The 20,598-nt window shown below is 45.0% G+C and overlaps 1 protein-coding gene across 1 annotated transcript; it reads right to left on the bottom strand.

Annotated features, from left to right (window-relative positions):
- Positions 1 to 10,861: 10,861 nt before the first annotated feature.
- Positions 10,862 to 17,952, bottom strand: DDN (dendrin). The gene is made up of 3 exons (XM_063121450.1): positions 17,768 to 17,952; positions 11,786 to 12,788; positions 10,862 to 11,719 (listed from the first exon to the last, which is right to left on the bottom strand). The coding sequence occupies exons 1-3, from the start codon at positions 17,950 to 17,952 to the stop codon at positions 10,862 to 10,864; spliced, it is 2,046 nt and encodes a 681-aa protein (XP_062977520.1).
- Between the last annotated feature and the right edge of the window lie 2,646 nt (positions 17,953 to 20,598).

Consider the following 20,598-nt stretch of genomic DNA (forward strand, 5'->3'; position numbering starts at 1 on the left):
AGCCCGACTTTCTCACTTAACCACCATGGTTAAAGCCGTGGTTTAAGGTGTCTTCTGAATAGGGCCAGCCTGTCTTTTTCTCCATAACTCATTTTCTGTGGTAAAGAAGGGGGGAAGAGGAAGTGGTCTTGGAGGGTTACGAGTGGAAGGCAACTATATCTGGACTCCCTTCCCCCATAAAATGTTATGAATGGGAGGCAGGACAATGGTGCAATAAAAGCTCCAACTGGAAGCACCCCAAGATCATGATGGTATAAGCAGAAACATGCTCTGTGTTGTACCAGCAAGGTCTGGTAGAAACCAATGCTTCTTACACAGAAGAAAGGATGTGCAAAGATTTGGCAGAGTCCATTGGGGCCTGATTGACTTCTTCTTATGCTGTAAGTGTAGTTGGAGATGCAGTTGGGCTGGCCATTACCAATGGACTGCTGCAGGATCAGTCTCAGCACCTAATTAAGAATTGGGTTACACAGGCAGCACCCCACATGATATATCTGTTGTAGAACTATACCATTTCCAGTTGGAGGACTGAATGTTTGAAACTCTCTCCACATGCAAAAGTTGCATGGCAGAGACAAGATTCTTGTCTGGCTTTCTCTCTTTCACTGCAGCTGCTGTTGTTCAAACATGCAAAGAAGCTGTTGTATGTTTTATAGTTATAGGCATTACCTTGTTTTACATTGCAGAAAGGTACCTAGTGGGCGCTGGTAGAAAAAGAGGGAGAGAGGAAGAAGGAAAAGAAAGAGGAAGTTAGCGGAGCGGGGAAACCATGGTAAATAACGGTTTGGAAAGGAAGTAAAGATCTGCTTGCATTACAAGCCTTGTTTCTGGGCCTTCCTTACCGAGAAGATACAAAAGAAGCTTGGACAGGAGGGAGTATTCAGAGGTTTTTAACCCCACACTTGCTGCGTGAGGTGAATGCATCCTTCCAGCCGCCTCCCCCCACGCCAATGGGGCCTTCTACTTGTCCTGTGCGATTGTGCAAGCCAAGTAGAAGGCCCCACCGAGGCAGAGAGGGGGCTAGAGACATGCCAGGCACCTGTTTCCCCAGAATTTGGGAGCCATGCCCGGTTGCCCCGGAGACCCTTCATCTTACCGGAGGTCTCCGGGGTTTTCCGGGTCATCTGGTCACCCTAACTTGAAGTGATACAATCCAGCAGTAGATGCACCATCACAAAGCAAATGCCTTCTAGAAAGCAATGATAACAGCTGGTCTTTGGTTTGTATTTTAGGCGCAGCCAAGTGCATTCTTCTGATCACCTAGCTGTGCCTCCTCTTCCACTGCCAATCACCTTAATATGAATGCACGTGGGTACACATGCGCAAATTGTCTCTACTCTCCTGTGAAATCTACACCAGTCGTGAAGACACCATTAAGGTGTTGAGCATTTTGCCTCTTGTGATGGGACTTCTTTCATTTTGCCAAGGAACAGCCTCTATCAGCCTTTTGGAAGCAATTGGTTGCCAACGCTACATCGCCCTGGGCTGCTCCTGTAGCTTAGAGCTGCAGAAATCAGCATGGAAATGAACATGATCACTGGGTCATGTCTGCACATCAAGCTCAAACTCCTTGTTCAAGGCATAGGAGCAGCGGACAGAAACATTTGACAATGTCCTTGGAGACTGTGACAACAGAGATGGAAAACTAAAGGAGCAGAGAGGAGGAGGAGAGCTCCAGGTCTCCTGATTTAAAAGATCTGTGAAGGATCTGTGTGTTTGTTTAATCGGACATGGTTCCTTTAAGAAGGAACAAGGAAAGTCTGCTTTGTGGTCCTGAAATAGTCAGCCAGTGAGTCCAGAGTGCCTGTAATTTGCAGGGCAGGGTGTGCAGCAGACTTGGGCTGTCCTCTGAACCAAGGGGAGTCGTTAGGGTGCATGAGAGGAATAATAATGCAATGGGTAGGCTTTTGTTGCTTGTGGGCACAGGCTCCTTTAAAAAAAGAAAGTGTGAGCAGCATCACAGGCTATATTTACCAGGATGACTCACAGCTCACCCCTGCCCGGAATTTGTGATACTGCATGAGCTGGGGAAACGGGACACCCAGCCACAGAAGGGACATTGGTCAGGGCAAGGAGAAGGCAACGGCGATGTCAGGAGCACCCCCCTTCCCTTTGTGGCAAATGGGGTGGGGGTTAAAAGGGGCTGGGCGAGTTCAAAACATACAGGCTAAATATTCCATCCCTTAAAAAAGCATTGATTGATGATGATGATGATGATGATGATGATGACGACGACGATGACTGCTACTAAATTGTGATAGCAGTAGCACTGTTACTATATATGAATATATATAAATAAACAAAGGTAGCAGTGCTGGGTCCATGAGAAAAGAAACCTAAAATCCACAGTCGAGCAATACCTGTATTAGGTGTAGATGTAGATATAGGAAGCTGCCTTCTGCCAGGTCAGACAGGTGGTAAAATCAACCTCGTCTATCTAGTCCAGTGGTGTCCATTCCAGTTGATAGCAGCTCCAAAGTTTCAGGTAAAGGTTCTCCACAGCCTGAGAACCTTCTTTTAAACTAGATGTCCCAGAGAATGAATCGGAGATCTTCTGTTTGTATCTGAGCAATGGACTGAAAACGCTGAAATCCCTGATTACAGGTTTGTTTGTTTGTTTTAACTTTCAGTCAGGACAGGTAAAATAGATTAGGCTACATGAATTTTGTAAATAAGTCCACAAGTCTTTTTACTGGCTTGCTGGGGACTGGCAAAGAAAAGAAGAAGAACCGTGCTGGATCAGACCAAAAGTCTGTCTAGTCCAGCATTCTGTTCAGAGAGTGGCCAACCAGCTGCCCTTGAGAAACCCACAAGCAGGACATGAGGGCAACAGCACCCTCCTGCCCAAGTTCCCCAGCAACTGGAGAACATAGGCATACTGCCTCTGACAGTGGAGGAAGCGGATAGCCATCAGGACTAGTAGCTTTTCTCCACTGGCAATGGCAAATGGAAGGACAGGGCATCCCATACCTCATTTGCTGCTATGCCATGCAGACAGGCCTAAATGGGGCAGGGGGGAGCTTGTGGTACACCTAATACTCCTTATTAAATAGTGATTGGAGTGGAGAGGACACCTCTGATGGCGGATGGTAATCCTGCGGCATCTCTCTACATTAGAAGTGGATGAACAATCCGATGCCGAGGACATGTTGGAATTACCTGGCCTTGGGCAGAGATTGGGAAGAGGCAAGAAAAGCAGATCATGCAGAGACACCATGGGCAGTCTCCGCCTACATTTATTTATTTAATTTATATATCGCTCAACCAACAAATACCATTGAGCCAGTTTGCAATCATAAAAATGCATAAAATAGCAACCAAAACAAAACAATAAAAATATCCCCATAATCAAAATATTAAAACATTGCAGACATTAAAAATATGAAAGAGCCGGAGTTAATAATCTAAGCAATGGGCCTGCTGGAAGAGGAAGGACTTAATATGGCATCTACATATATGCCGTGAACGGGGTGTAGTTTGGTCTCATTGGAGACTTTATATATATATATATATATATATATATATATATATATATATATATATGTGTGTGGTGTGTGTGTGTGTGTGTGTGTGTGTGTGTGTGTGTGTGTGTGTTTCCCATGACAGATGTTAACAGTTTTCTCATGGTGCACACACTACTGTGCCCCAGGACACCATTTTGGGTATTGCTGGCCTCCTCAGTGGGTTCGAATGGGGCTGAGAGCCAAAAACCGCCTGGGGTTTCTTTTGAATATTTGGAGAGGGAAAAGAATGTATGCCAAGGATTTCTCAGTTCTGTTCTCTTCTCTCTGGTGGCCAAAGGGTGTCTGGGGTTTGTGACCAAAGAGCCTGAGCTTCTGGCTCTCCGTGAACTCTGCAGACCTCATGTCATTGGGATAATGACAGGGTCGCTGGGAGGGGGAGGCTGAGCTGGTTTTAAATAATGTGCAAATTGGCCATGCTCTCTATGCGGTTTGTTGTCTTTCCATGGGGGGATCCTTCCTGCTGGGACCCCCAGACAAGCAGGATGATTCAGCCGTGGTGGTGGCTGTCCCAGATGGGAAGTTGCTCACATCCCCTTGCTTGATGAGTCAGTCAGCAGAGTCCCATAACCGCCACCCCCATAGCTGGCCTTCGACATTTTCACACCTGAGGCAAAAAAAAAAAAAAAAAACCCAGCCCTTCTCTAGAGTGGAAGTTGTTTTAATAAGATGGAAAGCCCGAGTCAAGAGAATGGCACCCTCTTCTGGAATGTGCTATCGAAAGCAACAGTCTCACATAGAGTTTTGACAGCATGGTGGTATTTCTACCTACATACACCAAAAAAAGATTATTATTTTTCTTTTCCCCACTGTCTGGACAAGGAGACTTTGCACGTTTAGGAAGCTCCAAAAAGCCTGCGAACAAACCTGGTTCTCGTCACAGATTGGGTTTTTTTCACTAAAAACTGTAATGCACAAAAAAGGAAACGTTTGGAAATCCAGCTCCCTATCACATATATATCCAGCTCCAAGCTACATATTGTACACAGCTTTTCTCCAATGTTTTCTATTTTTAACCAAGAAGAGTCTCCAAGGCTCCTAGCTTCAATAGTTTGGCCTCACGATTCCAGAGCATTGTCCTATTAACAGGAATCAAATATTTTCTTATTTCAGGCCATCATTTTGCGCTACAGTATTCTATTATCTGCTTTTTGTATAATTTAGGTTAACGTTAGTTGGCAAAAAACGAATATAAAATGGAAGACGATACAAAATGGATGGTTGTAAGGTATATATCAGATCACTTTGAATACTAAAAGAATGGTTTTGTTACACTTAATGCTGAGAAAGTATTTGAAAAATTACATCGATAGCTGATGTTTATGACTTTGGAAAAAATTGCCTTTCCGCAGGAATTTTTAAGGTGGATTAGAAATTTATATCTAGGATGACCATATGGAAAGGAGGACGGGGCTCCTGTATCTTTAACAGTTGTGTAGAAAAGGGAATTTCAGCAGGTGTCATTTGTATGCGTGCAGCACCCCGCTGAAATCCCCACTTCATCCCAACAGTTAAAGCTGCAGGAGCCCTGCCCTCTTTTGTATCTTGTCGCACTAGGCAGGGCTCCTGCAGCTTTAACTATTGGGATGAAGAGGGGATTTCACCAGGTGCTGCATGCATACAAATGACACCTGCTGAAATTCCCTTTTCTATACAACAGTTAAAGATACAGGAGCCCTGTCCTCCTTTCCATATGGTCACCCTATTTATATCTCACTCTCCTGTGTCACAAGTGATAACAAATCAAATTCTTTCTTTTTTTTCTAGTTTTGTTTAGAGATGGGCACAAGGCAGGGTGTCCTCTTTCTCCCTTCATATTTGATTTGTGCTTGGAACCCTTGGCATGTGCAATTAGCCAGAGCAGAGAAATGTATGATTTTGTGCATGAGCAGGCTGAATATAAAATGGCTTTATACGCAGATGATTTGTGGTTATTTATTAACAGGTTACTGTTTTCTATACTAAAATTAATAAGACTAATTGATACCTTTGGTATACATTCAGGTTATACTGTCAATTGGTAAAAATGTGCATTAATGACAGTAAGTAGTATTAACTTGATGTAGTTACTAATTGGCAGTTCCGGTGGAGTTCAGTAGTTATAATGTATCTTGGAATACAGGTGTCTAGAGACAGTTAAGTGCATTGCTGGAAGAAATATATCTTGATTTGGAAAGATGGGCATCACTTAGTTGAGGCAAGGTATCTTAAATTACCTGTGCTAAGATATTTATCTTAAGTATTGCATAATATTCCTTCATATATTCCCCAGATGTACCTTCAAAAACTGTAGCATTTCAGTTCTTCTCCCAGTTTAGAGAGGGAGAACTTAATTTTTTCAGACCTTAGTTTATATCATAACACTTATTTATTATTTCATATCAATAACTGGAAGATATCTTTTTTCCTTTAATAGTCCTCCAAGAGCTGTTATGGAGTCAACTTATTTGACATCTTTTTTGGGCTAGTTGGCACTAGAAAATAGGCACATTAAAAAAGAACGGAATGGGTCTGCTTACAAGTTGAGCAGCTGGAGAGACATAGCTTATAATATCTCATCAGCAATTTGATCCATATTCTCATGTAAATTAACTTTAGGTGGGGGGATCTTGATTTGAAAATAGAGAGAAAGCCCTTTTTTGTAGAGGAACTAGAATGATATGAAATTTATACTTTTGATCAGTTAATAGGATTGGCTGTTGAGTTTTTACCATTTTCAGTATTGCAGCTTAGAGATCACTTACCATCTAGTGTTGTGTGGTACTCTGTTCCATTACAGCATCATTTGGTGTTTATGAGCTTCTCTACATGAGCGATTTATTGCATACTCATGATTGGCCACTGACAGAATCCTTTACACGATGCAGTCAACCTTCAGGATGTCTCCCGCACCTTCCCCAGTAATCTCACCCATAAAAAGATCAGAAATAATGGACTATTTAAAATTATCGGGGGATATTGCGGGATATCCCTAGCGTGTAAAGTCAGCATTGTGCTATATTACAGCCACTAGATGGCTAAGTTTCATTGAACTTTATGGAGCAATGCCAAGAGGAGAAATTTTAATTACAAATTACATGGTCACCATTGGTCGCTGTCTAAAGAAGCGTATAGTAATTGTGGAAAGACACTAGAAGAAGAAAGCCTGGTAAGTGTGCGGGGGTTTTCCTTAATGAAGAGAAACTCAATATATCAGCCATCAGCAATGAGTGCTTCATCATCACCTAAATTATTGGAAGAATTAAGCCTACAATAGCTGTTTATAAGTGTCTTTTGGAATGCAATAAGATAGATGTTCAGAACGTTAGAGAGGAATTAGAAAGTTCTATATAGCCTCATCAATGGCAAGGTGCCCCAGCTTCCATATGTACTATTTCTGCAGATTTAAATTTGAGGCTGATTCAACAAAAAAATGATGTTTCATGTATATTGGACACCGCAGAGGCTTGTTAAGAAGCTGGGTAGCTTTGCCAGATCCTGGCAATGTAATGAGGATGATGCCTCATTGAGGCATATGATGTGGGCATGTTCTATAGTGGCTTCCTTTTGGTTGGAAGTCGTTGCTCGTAGAAATTTTGTTCTACGAAAAAATGTGATAATTGTAGATGATCATGCGCTTTTAAATTAGATTCCTGTGATGTGGGTATTAGCAGATGGAAAATGAAAGTGGACTTTGAGAGCCCTAACAGTTGCAAAGAGAGATGGATATACATCCACAACCTATCATTCAATGGTTTGAAGATCTTACTGCTCTTATTGCATTTGAATGTATATCCTGCAGTCATCAGTTTCGTCTGGATGTGTATTTAGAAATAGGGACTGCTTATATGAATGCATATATTTGAAACAGACGTGTTGAATCTTCTCTCTCTCTCTTTCTCTCCTTTATTAAAGGTGCTGTGAATAGTTGTAAATGGATTCTCTTTTTGTTACTTTTTCTGTTGGTGATTTTGTTTTGTTATAATTGCAAATAAAATTTAAACAATAAGTGCATTGCAAGCAAAAATATAAAAGAGAATAGTAGGCACAGACCGCCATCCAGTGGTGTTTTCGAAAAAAGCATACATCGTTGGCTCTGTTTAGTTACATATTTTGTCCTTGCTGTGAACAGCACTTTTAAATTTTGTTGTGTGGAGAAAAATATAAAATATAATAAGATAGGGCTATTAAAAAGTAGACTTATGACAGCAGGCACGCTTTGTGGAAAGAATCGGCACTCAGGACTTCACCTGTTGTGTCAGGATACTGCTGTGTCACGTTTGAAGTCACCAGTGAATGAAACCTTTGTGGACCCTTCACTAATGGGTCATATTCAGATGTTCCATAGGGTGACCATATGGAAAAGAGGACAGGGCTCCTGCTGTACAGAAAAGGGATTTCAGCAGGTGTCATTTGTATGCATGCAGCAGCAGCATCTGGTGAAATTCCCTCTTCATCAACACAGTTAAAGCTGCAGGAGCTGTACTAGAATAACCAGACACAAAAGGGGATTTTTAATTATTTAATTGATTTATGTATTGTTTGGAACACATGCTAGCAGTTTTTACATGAGAACACTAATATACCATTTTGGAATTGATCATTTAAAACAGGGGATAAAAAAGCAAGTGGTTAAATCTCTTGCAGGTTGATTCTTATGAGGAATAGAAAAAGTATTTTACCACAGAAAGACGTCGTGGTGGACTGGATATGGTCTTGTGTAGGAAAGCTCTGCTTTAAATAATATGCTACAGATACTCAATCATGCATCTTTTCCGTGTGTGTGTGTGTGTGTTTAATGCAACATAAGAAGCATAATGACCTTCCAACATCATACCCAGCCTTTTCTCTCCCCACTCCATCTCCTACTTCGTTCTATGGGCTTCTTTAAATGAACTATTTATAGCACACTCATGACCAGCCATTCATGTATGTTTGGGTCATTTTGATGATGCCGTGAGCCTCCTGCACATCTCCCGCTCCTTTTCCCATTTTTTTCATAAAAAAAAATAACCCTCAGAATCCCTGATTCTTCTGCAATATGTCAGGATTTGTCGGGATTTGCTGCCATGTGCAGTCAAAGTGGCACTATAAAACACGCACTAGATGGCGCTGTCCCACTATGCTGTATGGGCTGGGAGGTTTTACATTACGGGCCACCTTGTCGCTGCTCTACCCCGTGTCATTCAGATTATTTTAAATGTGGAAGAGAAGCAGGAAGCAGAACAACAGTAAGGAAACTTGATTTCCCCCCTGGGTCTTGCCTGAAAGTACATCCAAGAGCCTAAAGAGTTCTAGAGAACTTTAAAGCTTGCTCACTACATTTGAGACATTTTAATTGGTCCTAATAAAGGTATTGCCTTACTGTAGCTTTTTTATTATGTACCAGCTGGCTATTTATGTTTTGTTTTTTAAAATAGAATATTCTTAAGCTGCGATCCTATATACACTTACCTGGAAGTAAGTCCCATTGAATACAATGGACTAATGTCTGAGTAAGCCATATGCAGGATTGCACTGTAAATTAAGTACCACGTCACTAGTTTACAGAACAATGAGAAATAGCATTACATAAATGGTAATATTTATTTATTTTATTTATTTAAAGCATTTTTATAGCGCCGCCTCACCATTTCTGGCATCGAGGCGCTTTACAACAACACATAAAACAATTCCATTAAAACCCTCAACCCACATAATCTTATAATCTTATCTCAATTCTATCCTGAAGCATTGGTGTTTGAATCTTACCTTGAGTGTTAAGGTGCATTGCAGGGCATATGGCTTTTTAACAAAGCCTTTAATGGTTAAATTCACTAAGATGGCACATTATTTTAACTGTTTTAATTGTTTTACTGCTTTTAAATTATATATTGTTTTAACTTGGTTTATGGTTTAATTTGTTTTTAGCTGTGTATACTTACTGTTTTATACTGTATGCTTTTATCTGTATGCCGCCCTGAGATCTTAATGATATAGGGCGGGATATAAATGTTTTAAATAACAAATAAATAAATAATGAAATGATATGATGCAAATACAGCTAAACATGGGCAGGATCTACAACTGTTGGGGCCCATGACACATTCCATATACTGTTTTCAAACCGCTTTCATAGTATTATATTCTGCTTGGTGTAGATCTGGCTTAGGTAGCCTGACAAGAAGCATGACAAAAATGAGACTGCATCACCCGGCTTCTTTGGTTGAGAGTATTGTATTTATTATTATTATTATTATTATTATTATTATTATTATTTATACAATATTAATATCAACTACAGCAATACATTCCTGAATGCCCAGCATACACATACCTTCTTGCGATAAGATAACCGTACGGACACACAGAAGCAGAAAAGGTCTAGGCAGATTTATTGCCCACTGCAAATGTCCCTGCTGCGTCAGAATTGCCCTTCTAGGTAAGATCAAAGCCCCCCTTGCAATCTCTTTCTCCCAGCAGCATTGTCGGCCCCAGCTAAGGCCAGGCAAGGAGACTCCAGGGAGATTCAGCATTAAAAGGTATTATGGCAATGGCTAGTATCCTCCCTGTGGATTTCCCTAGCATCTAATAATTGCAGGCTTTACTGCCTCTGGACATGGAGGTTCCACTCTTGGCTGTTATGCTAAAAGCACACACGAGACACTGATGTGAGACGCCTGCAACAATGTACATCTCCTTCCCCCACCCACACACCTTTGGGCTTGTCTTTATGCCCCGTATACCCCGTCGTGGCTGCACAGTAGCGCTGCATTGTTTATATGACGCAGCTGCCAACTCGCAGCCACATCAGGCCTTTCCCCCTAAAACTGCACATTTTCGCGGTGTCGTTTTACTGTGACTTTTTCAGTTGCTCTGAGGTCACCATGTTGTTTCTTCGTCTGTCAGTGGTGGCCTCTGTTCAGGTTAAGGAAGAGGGCAGTGCAAGGGGTGGATCCAAGCGGTCCGGGAACGCAGGGCAGGGGGAGGGCTTGACAAGACAGATGGCCCCCAGCACTGCGGTTTTTGCTCGGTTCTTCATAGTAACTCTGTTGTTTCCTCTTCCACCTCCGTCTTCCTTAAAAAAAATGTTTTATCTTATTTTTAAGATAGCAAGAATGGAGCTGTTTTTTAACCGACGCTGCATTTTCCCTGGGCTGGATAGCCCACACTTACTCCTGTGTGTAACTCTATCGTTGCTGTGGGTTTTGTGAGGGATCAGGAGGCAAAGTGGCATCCTAGAGACACAGCCCTAGTGCCCTGGAACTTGTGGCAAGGAGGGAGAAGGGGCAGTGGCATTGGGATACCAGGCACTTGGGAGAGGGGGCGGGAGGGTAGCTAAGGAACTGACATAGTTTCACAGTCTCTCTTCTCATCCATCTTCAGGGTTCTTTTGGCACTGTTGGGCCCGGCTTGGCCTCCCTCCTGCTCACAGCTGGCTCTGAACCAGTCGTCTCCTCGGGTCCATTGCTCGGGGAGGGCGTGGCAGGCCCTGGCACCACCGTGGCACTGGAACTGCTGCTGTCAAGGCTGCTGCTGCTGCTGCTGCTGTAGGAGAGAGCCCCTTCATGCAGCTGCCCTCTCCGCACCGGTCTCCCACAGGCTGGCTGGCATTCTTTCTCCATCTCCTCATCTGAGTCCGAGTCCGGTGCTGTGTGCCGGCGGATCCGCGACATGGCTTCCTTCAGATCCCAGACGTAGGATCTGCTTTGTGTGGGTAACGCTGGCTGTCCTTCACTTTGCCGGAAGCAACCCCCTTCCTGGCAAGGAATTGCCATCCCTCTCTTGTCAGGGCAACCTGGCCCAAGCTCTGGCAGCCCAACCTCGAAACTGCTGGGGGTTGTTGCTGGCAAGGGTTTCCTGGGGCTGGCGGGGGCAGAAGGAGCCCCTCCAAGCTGCCCTGTTCCATCCCCAGGTACACCCACATCTACTGCACCGCTCTCCCCAGCCCCATGTTCAAGGCTCCCTGGCCCCAAGGCATTTTCCCCTCCTGCCTCTGGGAATCCCAGTTCACTCAAGGAGAGGCCCAAGATGCGAGCAGCTCTCTCCTCCAGAGAGGCAGGGGCCGGAGAGCAGGGGGGCGCAGCCGCTTCAACCTTCTCAGGTGGGCTCTCCTGGCCTAAGTAGCGGACGTGTTCCGTCCGGGGGGGCAGGATGTAGTGGGCTTGGATCACCACACACGTGGCGTCAATTACAAACAGACCGCCCCGCCTCTGCGGTGTTGGCTTAGCAAAAGCGGCCTGGCTCCCTCCGGGTTCCTTAGCAAAAGCGGCCTGGCTCCCTCCGGGTTCCTTAGCAAAAGCGGCCTGGCTCCCTCCGGGTTCCTTAGCCTGGCTCGGCTCCTTCCACTTGGGCAAGAGGTCTCTGCTAGGCTTATCTGCTGCTCTGCTCCGATTCTCCAGGGCGCCAGGCCAACCAGCTGCATGACTAAACCCCCAACCCGCAGGGAGCATATGCTGAGAGGGACCACTCGGGAGGGCAAGGCAGGGCACTGGTGCCCCCTTACTCCTCTTCTTGACCCGAGGCAGGGTGTGGCTTTGGTATTGGGGGCTCACATTCCAGCCAGGCACCAAGCCATAGGAGGACTCTTCTCGCTCCGACTGCATCCTTGGGCCCCCCCACGTCCTGGCTCCTGAGAGGTAGCTCCAGCCACCTGACATTTTAGCCTGGCATCTCCCTGCCTTCCTCCCAGGAGGGCGGTGAGTCAAAGGCCCTGACTCACAGGCCTCTACTCTCTCCAACTCCCGGCATTTCCTGGGGGTTTCCCTTTGGATCTGATTCGCTGCTGGGGCTTCCTTGCATGCCCGTTGCTGGGGCTGCACCGTGCGGTGGGGTGCCTCATAGGATGGGGGAGCAACATAGGGTGGGGGGCATGGCCAGTTTTCCTTGCGAGGGCCTTGCCCTGCCCGGAGGCGTAAGAGCATGTGGGCTTCATAGCTTGGGGGTGCCCGGGCAGGGAGATCACCCTTGTTCTTGGCAGGGACTCCTGGATTCCACCTGTAGTTTGCAGCAGGACCTCCAGCGAGGCCTCTTGAGCCTTCCTTGGCTGTGTGACTGGCTCCCCAGGTGGCATCCCTCCTGCAGGCTGAATGTAGCCCCTCGTAAGTAGGGCTCTGCTGCCTTCGGGCCTTCGGGGAAGATGCTGCCCTGCTTAGCTCTTTCCCTGAGGGCCAATGGCCCTCCTGCTTCAGCAGGCCCCAACGGGATGGGAGCTGGCCATCGTGCCAGTTGGTTGAATCCTGCAATACACGGGGGCCAGGACGCCGCCGGCAGGGAGAATAATCAGATACGAGTTGCTTCTCCATGAGCCTGCAAAGAACAGAAATGTAGCCGGTGAGACCAGCAGAAAGACCACAGGTCTGAACAGAAGCACATGTTTAACATCCCACTGAAGAACAGCTATCACACATCAAAAGCAGCCTTAGTCCATTATTAAGTGGCTCAGGCCCTCCAGTTTCTTTTGCCCCTTGTAAACTGTTTGTATTTATTGAATTTTAGATCAGACTCAGTGGCATTGGGTGGCCACCTTTGTATCACCCCAAAAAATGGTCCCAATTTGCATAATGTGTCATACGCTTATTTATGACTATAGGTGCACATTTAAATATAAAACCATTATTTAAATAGAAATACCAAACTTCTCACCATAGCAGAGAAGACTAACCAGGTGATTTGTGTGTCTGTTCAGTCTGCTGTGGCGGTGCTCACTGTTGATGTGCAACGTCAAGACCCCTTCCTGTTTTCCCTCCCATGGGACTTTGATTTTGAACCAGACCTGGACTGGCAACCCATCAAATAGAGGACACCTTCAAACAGAGGACTGTTTTGTACAACCCTTCCAAAATAGAGGACTGTCCTAAAGTGGGACACCTGGCTACCCTGAATCCAGTAAGAATGGGACAAGGCATTCATTGCACATTCATAATTCCCTACTCATGTTTCTTTATTGATTCTTTAGATGACATTGTGACCTTCCAGTTCTAGTCTAAAGGGCACTTCTTTTGAGGTTTGTTTGTTTGTTTGTTAAAAATGCAGTATTTATTTGTAAAAGTGAAAGAAAATGCTTTTTTCACTTGTGCTATTCCACAGTGCCACCTAGGGGTTATGTGTCAGAATTGCAGGAAAGTAAACACTCTTTGTGTAGTGCTTGGATCTCAGTTCTGCCACTAAACTGAAAGTAGATACAGGGGATTAACAGACTTGAGTAGAAACCTTTAAGTTAGGAATGCAGGAAGCAGCCTTACACCACTGGTTCATCTAGTTCAGTATTGTCTCTCTATACACTGACACACAGGAGCTCTGCAGGGTTTCAGGAATGGGCTTTTCCCAGCCCCACCTGGAAATGCTTGTGATCTACCACTGAAGCCCTAAGTGGATGGGAACGCTTGTCATGTAGATTGGCAATGCAGAGATAACTTTTTAAAAACAAATAGCCAACATGGCACTGAACTGGATCAGGACTATATGTGTGTGTGTGCGGGGGGGGGGGGGGGGGGCTTAACACTTCATCCCTGCCATGGCCCTGACCAAAATGCTCTGCTCCTGCCATCTGCAATGGGAGGAAATCTCCCACTCGTTCCCACAGGAGCTCACTTTCCACTCATTGTAAAAGGCAGGTATTCTGTTCGGGACTGTGGCAGGCAGGAACAAAGGATTAAAGTCCCTCTCCTGCCACACCATGGTCCCAATCCAACTATGTGTTTAACAAAAAAACAGCTACGCAATGCCAAACTGCATGATGACCTCAGGTCTTGTCTGGCCCTGAGCTATGGGCCTTTCTCAAGTTCTGTCTCCACTTTCTCCCCCCAAACTCCTTTTCAACACAGGGTGCTTCCAGACGGACAGTTCCTACACCACCAATCAAAAGGCATCGGACAGCTATTTTGTCTATTTTCTTCTGAATGATTTTTTGATGTTTGTTTTTGTTGTTTTTTGGATAAGAAAAAAAGATTGAAGAAGCACTGGGGGTTTGCAAATTGAAAACACTTGACCCCCCTGGGAAAGTCTCTGAATGCAACAGGGCAATTGCACAATAAAAGCCCTTCCTGGAAACTACAGTTATGCATATTAGAACTCCAACTCCAGTTAAAAAAACCTTGTTTTGGTTCCTCTAGTTTCTTGTCTGCACTCTAGTTCCTGTGTGGCAGCCATTAAGGCTTCCTAGCAGACGTCTACATTCCCTCCAGAGCTATTAACATATCCCCTTGTTTTCATTCAAAGTGCAATAGAATTAACTGAGCACCACTGAAGTCGCATATGGTGTGCTCATGTTATTTCTTTAGTTACCAACCAGCAATACTCTTGCTTTAATTTAAGGTAGGCTCCTGTTAAAGGAAGGACAATCGTGTGGGATGTAAAATGGTAGGGAAATATAACCCAGCCCTACAACCTACATCTTGGCTGACAAGCAGCATCGTTAATTTAAAGTCTGCCCGGGGTGGGGGGTTATCCAACATGAAATGAAGAAAATACAGGGCTCTGAACAGTGGTGCCATCAAAGTAGGGATTTGGGGCAGATGTCCAGGGGCCCACTAAGCAGAATGAGCAGGAGGGTCCTGAATCATAGCAGGGGCTGGCTGGCTGACCACATTTTGAAGGCATTGAAGTAATACACCGTACCATTGAAAGAGGAGGGCCCTGGAAGACTGTTCTCTAAAGCAAGACGCCTGGCTACTCTTTAGTCCAGTGTCTTAAAATTACGTAACTGCAGCTAGGATAGCCACTTATGCATTGCCAAAAGAGAGGAAGTGTATCAACAAAAATGGGGACAAAAGAGGACACTGATTTTCATAACATTTGCATATGCTAATGTATATGTATAAATGCAAATTTAGAAATAATAATTAAAATTTAAATAGAAATACAGTACATCTCCCCAAATGGAGGGTGCCCTGCCTCTTCAGGCTGCTGTCCAGGTACTTAGTATTGATGGGCAGTTCTTATGGTTCTTTATCTTTAAACTGGGCGTAGACAGGACAACCATTCAAACAGAGGATTGTCCTCTGTCAAAGAAGACACCTGGCCACTCTACTAGGCTCCCAACCTCCATTTTTCCTAGTAATGTTAATGGTGGAGGTGCAGTGGCCATTTGCTGGCCATTTCCCTTTCCTGTCAACCCTCCCTTGTAAGTTTGCTATTATATTAGCAAAGGTGGGGTTGGGACCATACCTTTGCTGAGACAACATCTAGCTTGTGCTGTAGAGATGTAGTATAATGCTTCAAATTAAAATAATATGGGACAATGGTGCCCACAAATGACTCCTCTATCATCTGTCCTGCAGTGCCCACAAATGTGAGTCTCACTTCATCTTTTATGTTTACCACTGCCAACACTGATATGTGTACATGGTGAATATATTTGCTGCACAACGCATGAATTGACCCTCCTCAAGGATGCTTTGGTGTTGCCCTGCTGGGCTAGCGGCATAATAAGAATTTAGCATTTATTCTTATATATCACTTTTTTGTCTTCAAAGCACCTCACAGATCTCTGTAGTCCTTTCAACAACCATGGAAAGGAGGGTGGTGTTATCATTTACTCAGGAGGTGGGGCTGAGGCAATCACGTTTGCAGAACGCCACCTAATGAGTTCATGACTGAGATAAAATTTGAACCAGCAACTTCCTGGCTCACAGCTTACACTGGGGATACCCAACTCTCTTCAGCACCAATATGCCTCCTGTCCAGCAATGTTCCCTTTCTAAATCAGCATTTGAGGCTCATTATAACCATGTCTCACAGACCATCAAGGATTTTCTCTTTCTCATGCATGCACAGTTCTCCAGTGCCCTGCAGTCCTCCCATTCACCACACTTACTCCCACCGGCTCTACAAAGTGGCCCAGCACTTCTCAACTAGCCCAGCACTCGGATTAAACCGGCTTTGTTGGCGCCCTTTCATCCTATCCTGTTTATTCCATCTCTCCATATTCAGTGGGCGCATCTCAGCCAGAAGACAAAGTTGTATCTTCCATCTTTACAGCTGCTACCTCTTCAAGAGAAGGCAAGGCAACTGGGCATCGGTAGGCACAATATGTGGATCCCAGTCTGACAGTGCCCCTATATTAATTCACGTACAGTAATTTTAAATTTCCAGAATCCTGAAATTTGTAGTTAGAAGTGCAAAACAACCACTTCCACCTGGCTAGCTGCAGGGTGGGAAATAACGCTTAAGAACATGAGAAAAGTCATGCTGGATCAGACCGAGGGTCCATCTAGTCCAGCATTCTGTTCACATTCTCCACACCATGCAATATTTTTCACACCTCTATCATAACTCCCCATTTTTCCAAGCTAAACAATCCCAGCTGTTGTAACTTTCCCCTCATAGGGCAGATGCTCCAGCCCCTTGATCATTTTAGTTGCCCTTTTCTGCCCTTTTTCCAGCTTAGAGTGATTTATTTCTATTTCTCCTGCAAAACTTTCTGAAAGCACAAACTGGTATAAATTCTTAAAACACCAAGAAGAACCTCAGGGGAGATGCAACAGATAACAATAACGCGTCCAGGGCTGCTTAGTTAGCCTAGTAATAATTTGAATGTAGGTGGGACTCCCACGTCCAATCTTGTGGATAGCATAGCCCTTGAAACCGCTGACCAGGGCTTATCCTCATATGAGTTTAAGTAATAAAGAACAGGGCATCTGAGCATGTGCAGAATAATGCCTTTCCACCTTCTCTGTGTAATCTTCTGCAGCCCCACCCCCATGTCCTTTAAGAAAATGGGGTTTCATTTAGGTTTGCACTTATGACTTTGAAGCATCTTTGAGCATCCTTTAGCATTTCACTTTTTAGAAATTAAAACACTGATCCAAACCCAACCATCAGTCCAAGCCGAACTTCCAGGGGCACTTCTGCAACAGAGTAGCATTAAGAGCATGTGCTATGAGCCACCAAACCCCTAGTACAAATCTCAGCTATGTGCTAACTCATGTGCTAACTTAACCACCCAGACTGTACTATGGGGATAATATTACACTGGCTTATCTTTCATGGCTGTTGTAAGGATGGCTGGGATAATGGATGTGAAGAGCTTTTTAAGCAATTAAAGAAAGTGTTCTAAGAAACGTTACCAAACTCCCAGCATTTTATCATTTAGGATGCTAGTGCCATCCATTATTTTCAATGTATCCAAATCCCCCAGTCAAATCCGCACCACCATCACCAGCACTGAAACGCCATGATCCCAACTCCTAAGCCCCCTCTGCTGGTTTACCAGTGCCAGGACTGGAGTTTTGCCAAAATAGCCCTCTGCTGTTCAGAATCCTTTCAAAAGAATCCCGCGGACTCACGTGTACTGCCCAGCCATGCTGTGGTACATCCAAGGGGAACTGTAGCTTTGTCCAGTCCAGGGTATTCCAGGCTCCATGGTACTCCGGCTGGAACAAGAGACTGTGTTAAATTCAACCAAGAGCAGGTTTGTTCTCTCGCAGATACGGAGCCGCCTGGCATCTCCTGGACTCAAACGTTCAAACATTGTGGTTGCCGGGACATCTAGCAGCCGCCAGAGCCCATGGCAGCACCGACAGAAAAAGGCTGAGAGTACATTACACCCACACACCACATGCAGCACATGACAGGCACGGTTCTCACACAGGTAGAGAAAGCGACACAACACAAGGTGAGGGACACTCTGTAAGGAGGGTACCCGTGGACAAGAGGCCACAGGTGAAGCTGAAGAAAAGAGAGAGAGACACACAGAGAGAGACACGTGGACATACACACACATGCATAATGCAAAGGCACATCAGGCAAGTAGCTACGCCCACTGAGAAGCTCTCGCATTGCAACACACAGTTCTGTATATAGAGACCACACACACACACACGGCACCTCTGCCATCACAAGCTGCTGCAAGAACAGTTACACAGCAACAGCTACACAAGACACGACAGCATACAAGGACACACATTGCACAGACGAATGCTGCATTGTGCCAGTATTTCATACATGGAATAATCATGTGCGGCTTCCATGCATTGCTTCATGCCCAGTACCTATCCTGACCCTCCTCCCCTGCCTCCTTCACGTGGGTCACACTTCTGCCCAGTGATGCGTTATGGGCAAAAGAAAGCCAAGTGTTTTAACTCTTAAGTGCTTCCTTTTATGTTGTCTTGTAGGCAACAGGTGATTCTCTCAGGCGTTTTAATGGGTCATTTTGTAAACACTGGGAAGAAATGCCATTTTTCAGTCTCCTGTTAAAATTTTAATTGATTATATCTCTGTTATTATATATTTGATTGTATTTTAATTTGTGTTATAAATAGCATTGGGATAGATAATTAGGAAGGCTGGTATATAAATACCTTAAATAAAATCTGTGTGTGCGTGTGCATGTATGCAGATGTAGAGGGGGGGGTAAAGCGGCACAACGGCAAAGCAAAAAGGAGGCTCTGGATCCACTATGAACACAGTTAGTCTTAAGTTAAAATATATAAGAAAGATATACTAACAAAAGAGTAATTTCAAAATATATTAGAGTTAAATGTTTCAGCTTCCACCCTCATCAGTAGCTGTAATGTTAAATGGATACCAAGAGCTGCAGTTTGGAATGCTGGGAGATGAACATTCCTAAGGAGAGAGGAAAAAAGTGTGTGTGTGTGTCTGTGTGTGTGTGTGTGTGTGTGTGTGTGTGTGTTACACAGTCACATTGGCCAGGTGGGAAGGGGTCCACCGCGTTATTGCTCCTCTTCCCCACTCCCCTATGCCTAGCTCCACTGCTAAGTGCATAGTGATGCCCAGAGACGTGAGTGTGCCTCTTGCCACATTCTACTTTCTGCCAGGCCTCTGCTGCCCTGTCTGTCACTAGAGCAAGGGTGGGCAATTTGTGTCCCTCCAGATGTTTTGGCCTATAACTCCCATTGGCCTTCGCCAGCATACACAATGGTAAAGAACGATGGGAGTTATAGTCCAAAAACATCCAGAGGGACACAAATTGCCCACCGCTGCACTAGAGCCTACTTCCAGTGACATCTCTATGAAGCGCTTCCTTGCAAAATTCAATCACTCACCCTGTGTGTCATGCCAGCTCATTGGGATAGGCTATGCAGAAGCCCCCAGGTTCAATCCCCTGCATCTCCAGGTAAGGGCTAGGGAAGAATCCTGCCTGAATCCCTGGAGAGCCATTGCTGCCAGTCAGTGTCGATGGTACTGAGCTAGATGAACCAATGGTCTGACTCAGTCTAAGGCAGCTTCCTATTTCCTCACTAGTTACAGGCCCGGCCCTGCTGTTAGGCAGGATGAGGCAGCCCACCCCAGAGGACACATTTTGGGGTGAGCATTAAAAGACAGCAAAATGTGAATTGCTTAGTTTATGATTACATATTAAATCATATCTTCTGCCTCAGGCACCAAAAACACTTTGGGCTGTCCCCGATTAGTGGGGTCCAACATTCTGCATAGGCGTGCGCAGCACATTTCATTAGGGTGTGCACCCAGGGATTTTTTTTAAAAGGTGAACACTTATTGAATACTCAATCATAAAGGACTTTTATTCATTTGTTTATTAAACACTGTAGACACTGATGCCGTACTACTCGTTCAGCTTATCTGACTGTGGGAGGGCTATTGCAGGTGAGGGGAGCATTGAGGAGATGCTTATTGCTTGAGACATTAGGGTGTGCCTCGGCACACCCCTTTCACACACCTATGACACTCTGCACGATGTTCCAGACCCCTACAGGAACAGGGTGGTGTGCACCATGTCTTGAATGGGTAAGACTGCCAGATTCCATGACCAACAGGGCTTGGGGGTGGGGTGGCTGGTTTCATGAGTGGGCACCATCGGATGCCTGCCAGAGACCCATACCCTAACAGGGGGCCTGCTGCCAGTCCCAGAAGCTTCCTAGCTCTGCTGCATGTCCTCCTTACTGTTGTTGCCTCTTTACCTGCCCGATTTGAAAGAGCAATGGAAGGTGCAAGGAGAAAGAGTGCTAATCTCAGCATACCTGGTCTTCCCCTTGCCCCTCTGGGAGGTGATGCTGACTGAGCTCAAAGGGGCAGCAATAGGGGAGGGGTCCCCACCGAAAGTCTCTTGCCCAAGGGCCCTCAAAACTTCAAAAATGTTTAACAGTGGTGTAGCCGTAAAATTGCTGACGCATGCACCATCTCTAACATGGCAGCA

Source organism: Elgaria multicarinata, chromosome 3 (assembly GCF_023053635.1).
Source record: "Elgaria multicarinata webbii isolate HBS135686 ecotype San Diego chromosome 3, rElgMul1.1.pri, whole genome shotgun sequence".
Classification (NCBI taxonomy): Eukaryota; Metazoa; Chordata; class Lepidosauria; order Squamata; family Anguidae; genus Elgaria; species Elgaria multicarinata.

What these genes read in the sequence shown, in the direction of transcription:
- DDN (XM_063121450.1), bottom strand. Translation starts at nt 17,952, where the DNA reads ATGTTTGAACGTTTGAGTCCAGGAGATGCCAGGCGGCTCCGTATCTGC. An exon ending in AGCATGGCTGGGCAGTACAC is followed by an intron (nt 12,789 to 17,767) that starts GTGAGTCCGCGG and finishes TGTTCTTTGCAG; the next exon opens with GCTCATGGAGAAGCAACTCG. An exon ending in AGGAACCCGGAGGGAGCCAG is followed by an intron (nt 11,720 to 11,785) that starts GCCGCTTTTGCT and finishes GGAGGGAGCCAG; the next exon opens with GCCGCTTTTGCTAAGCCAAC.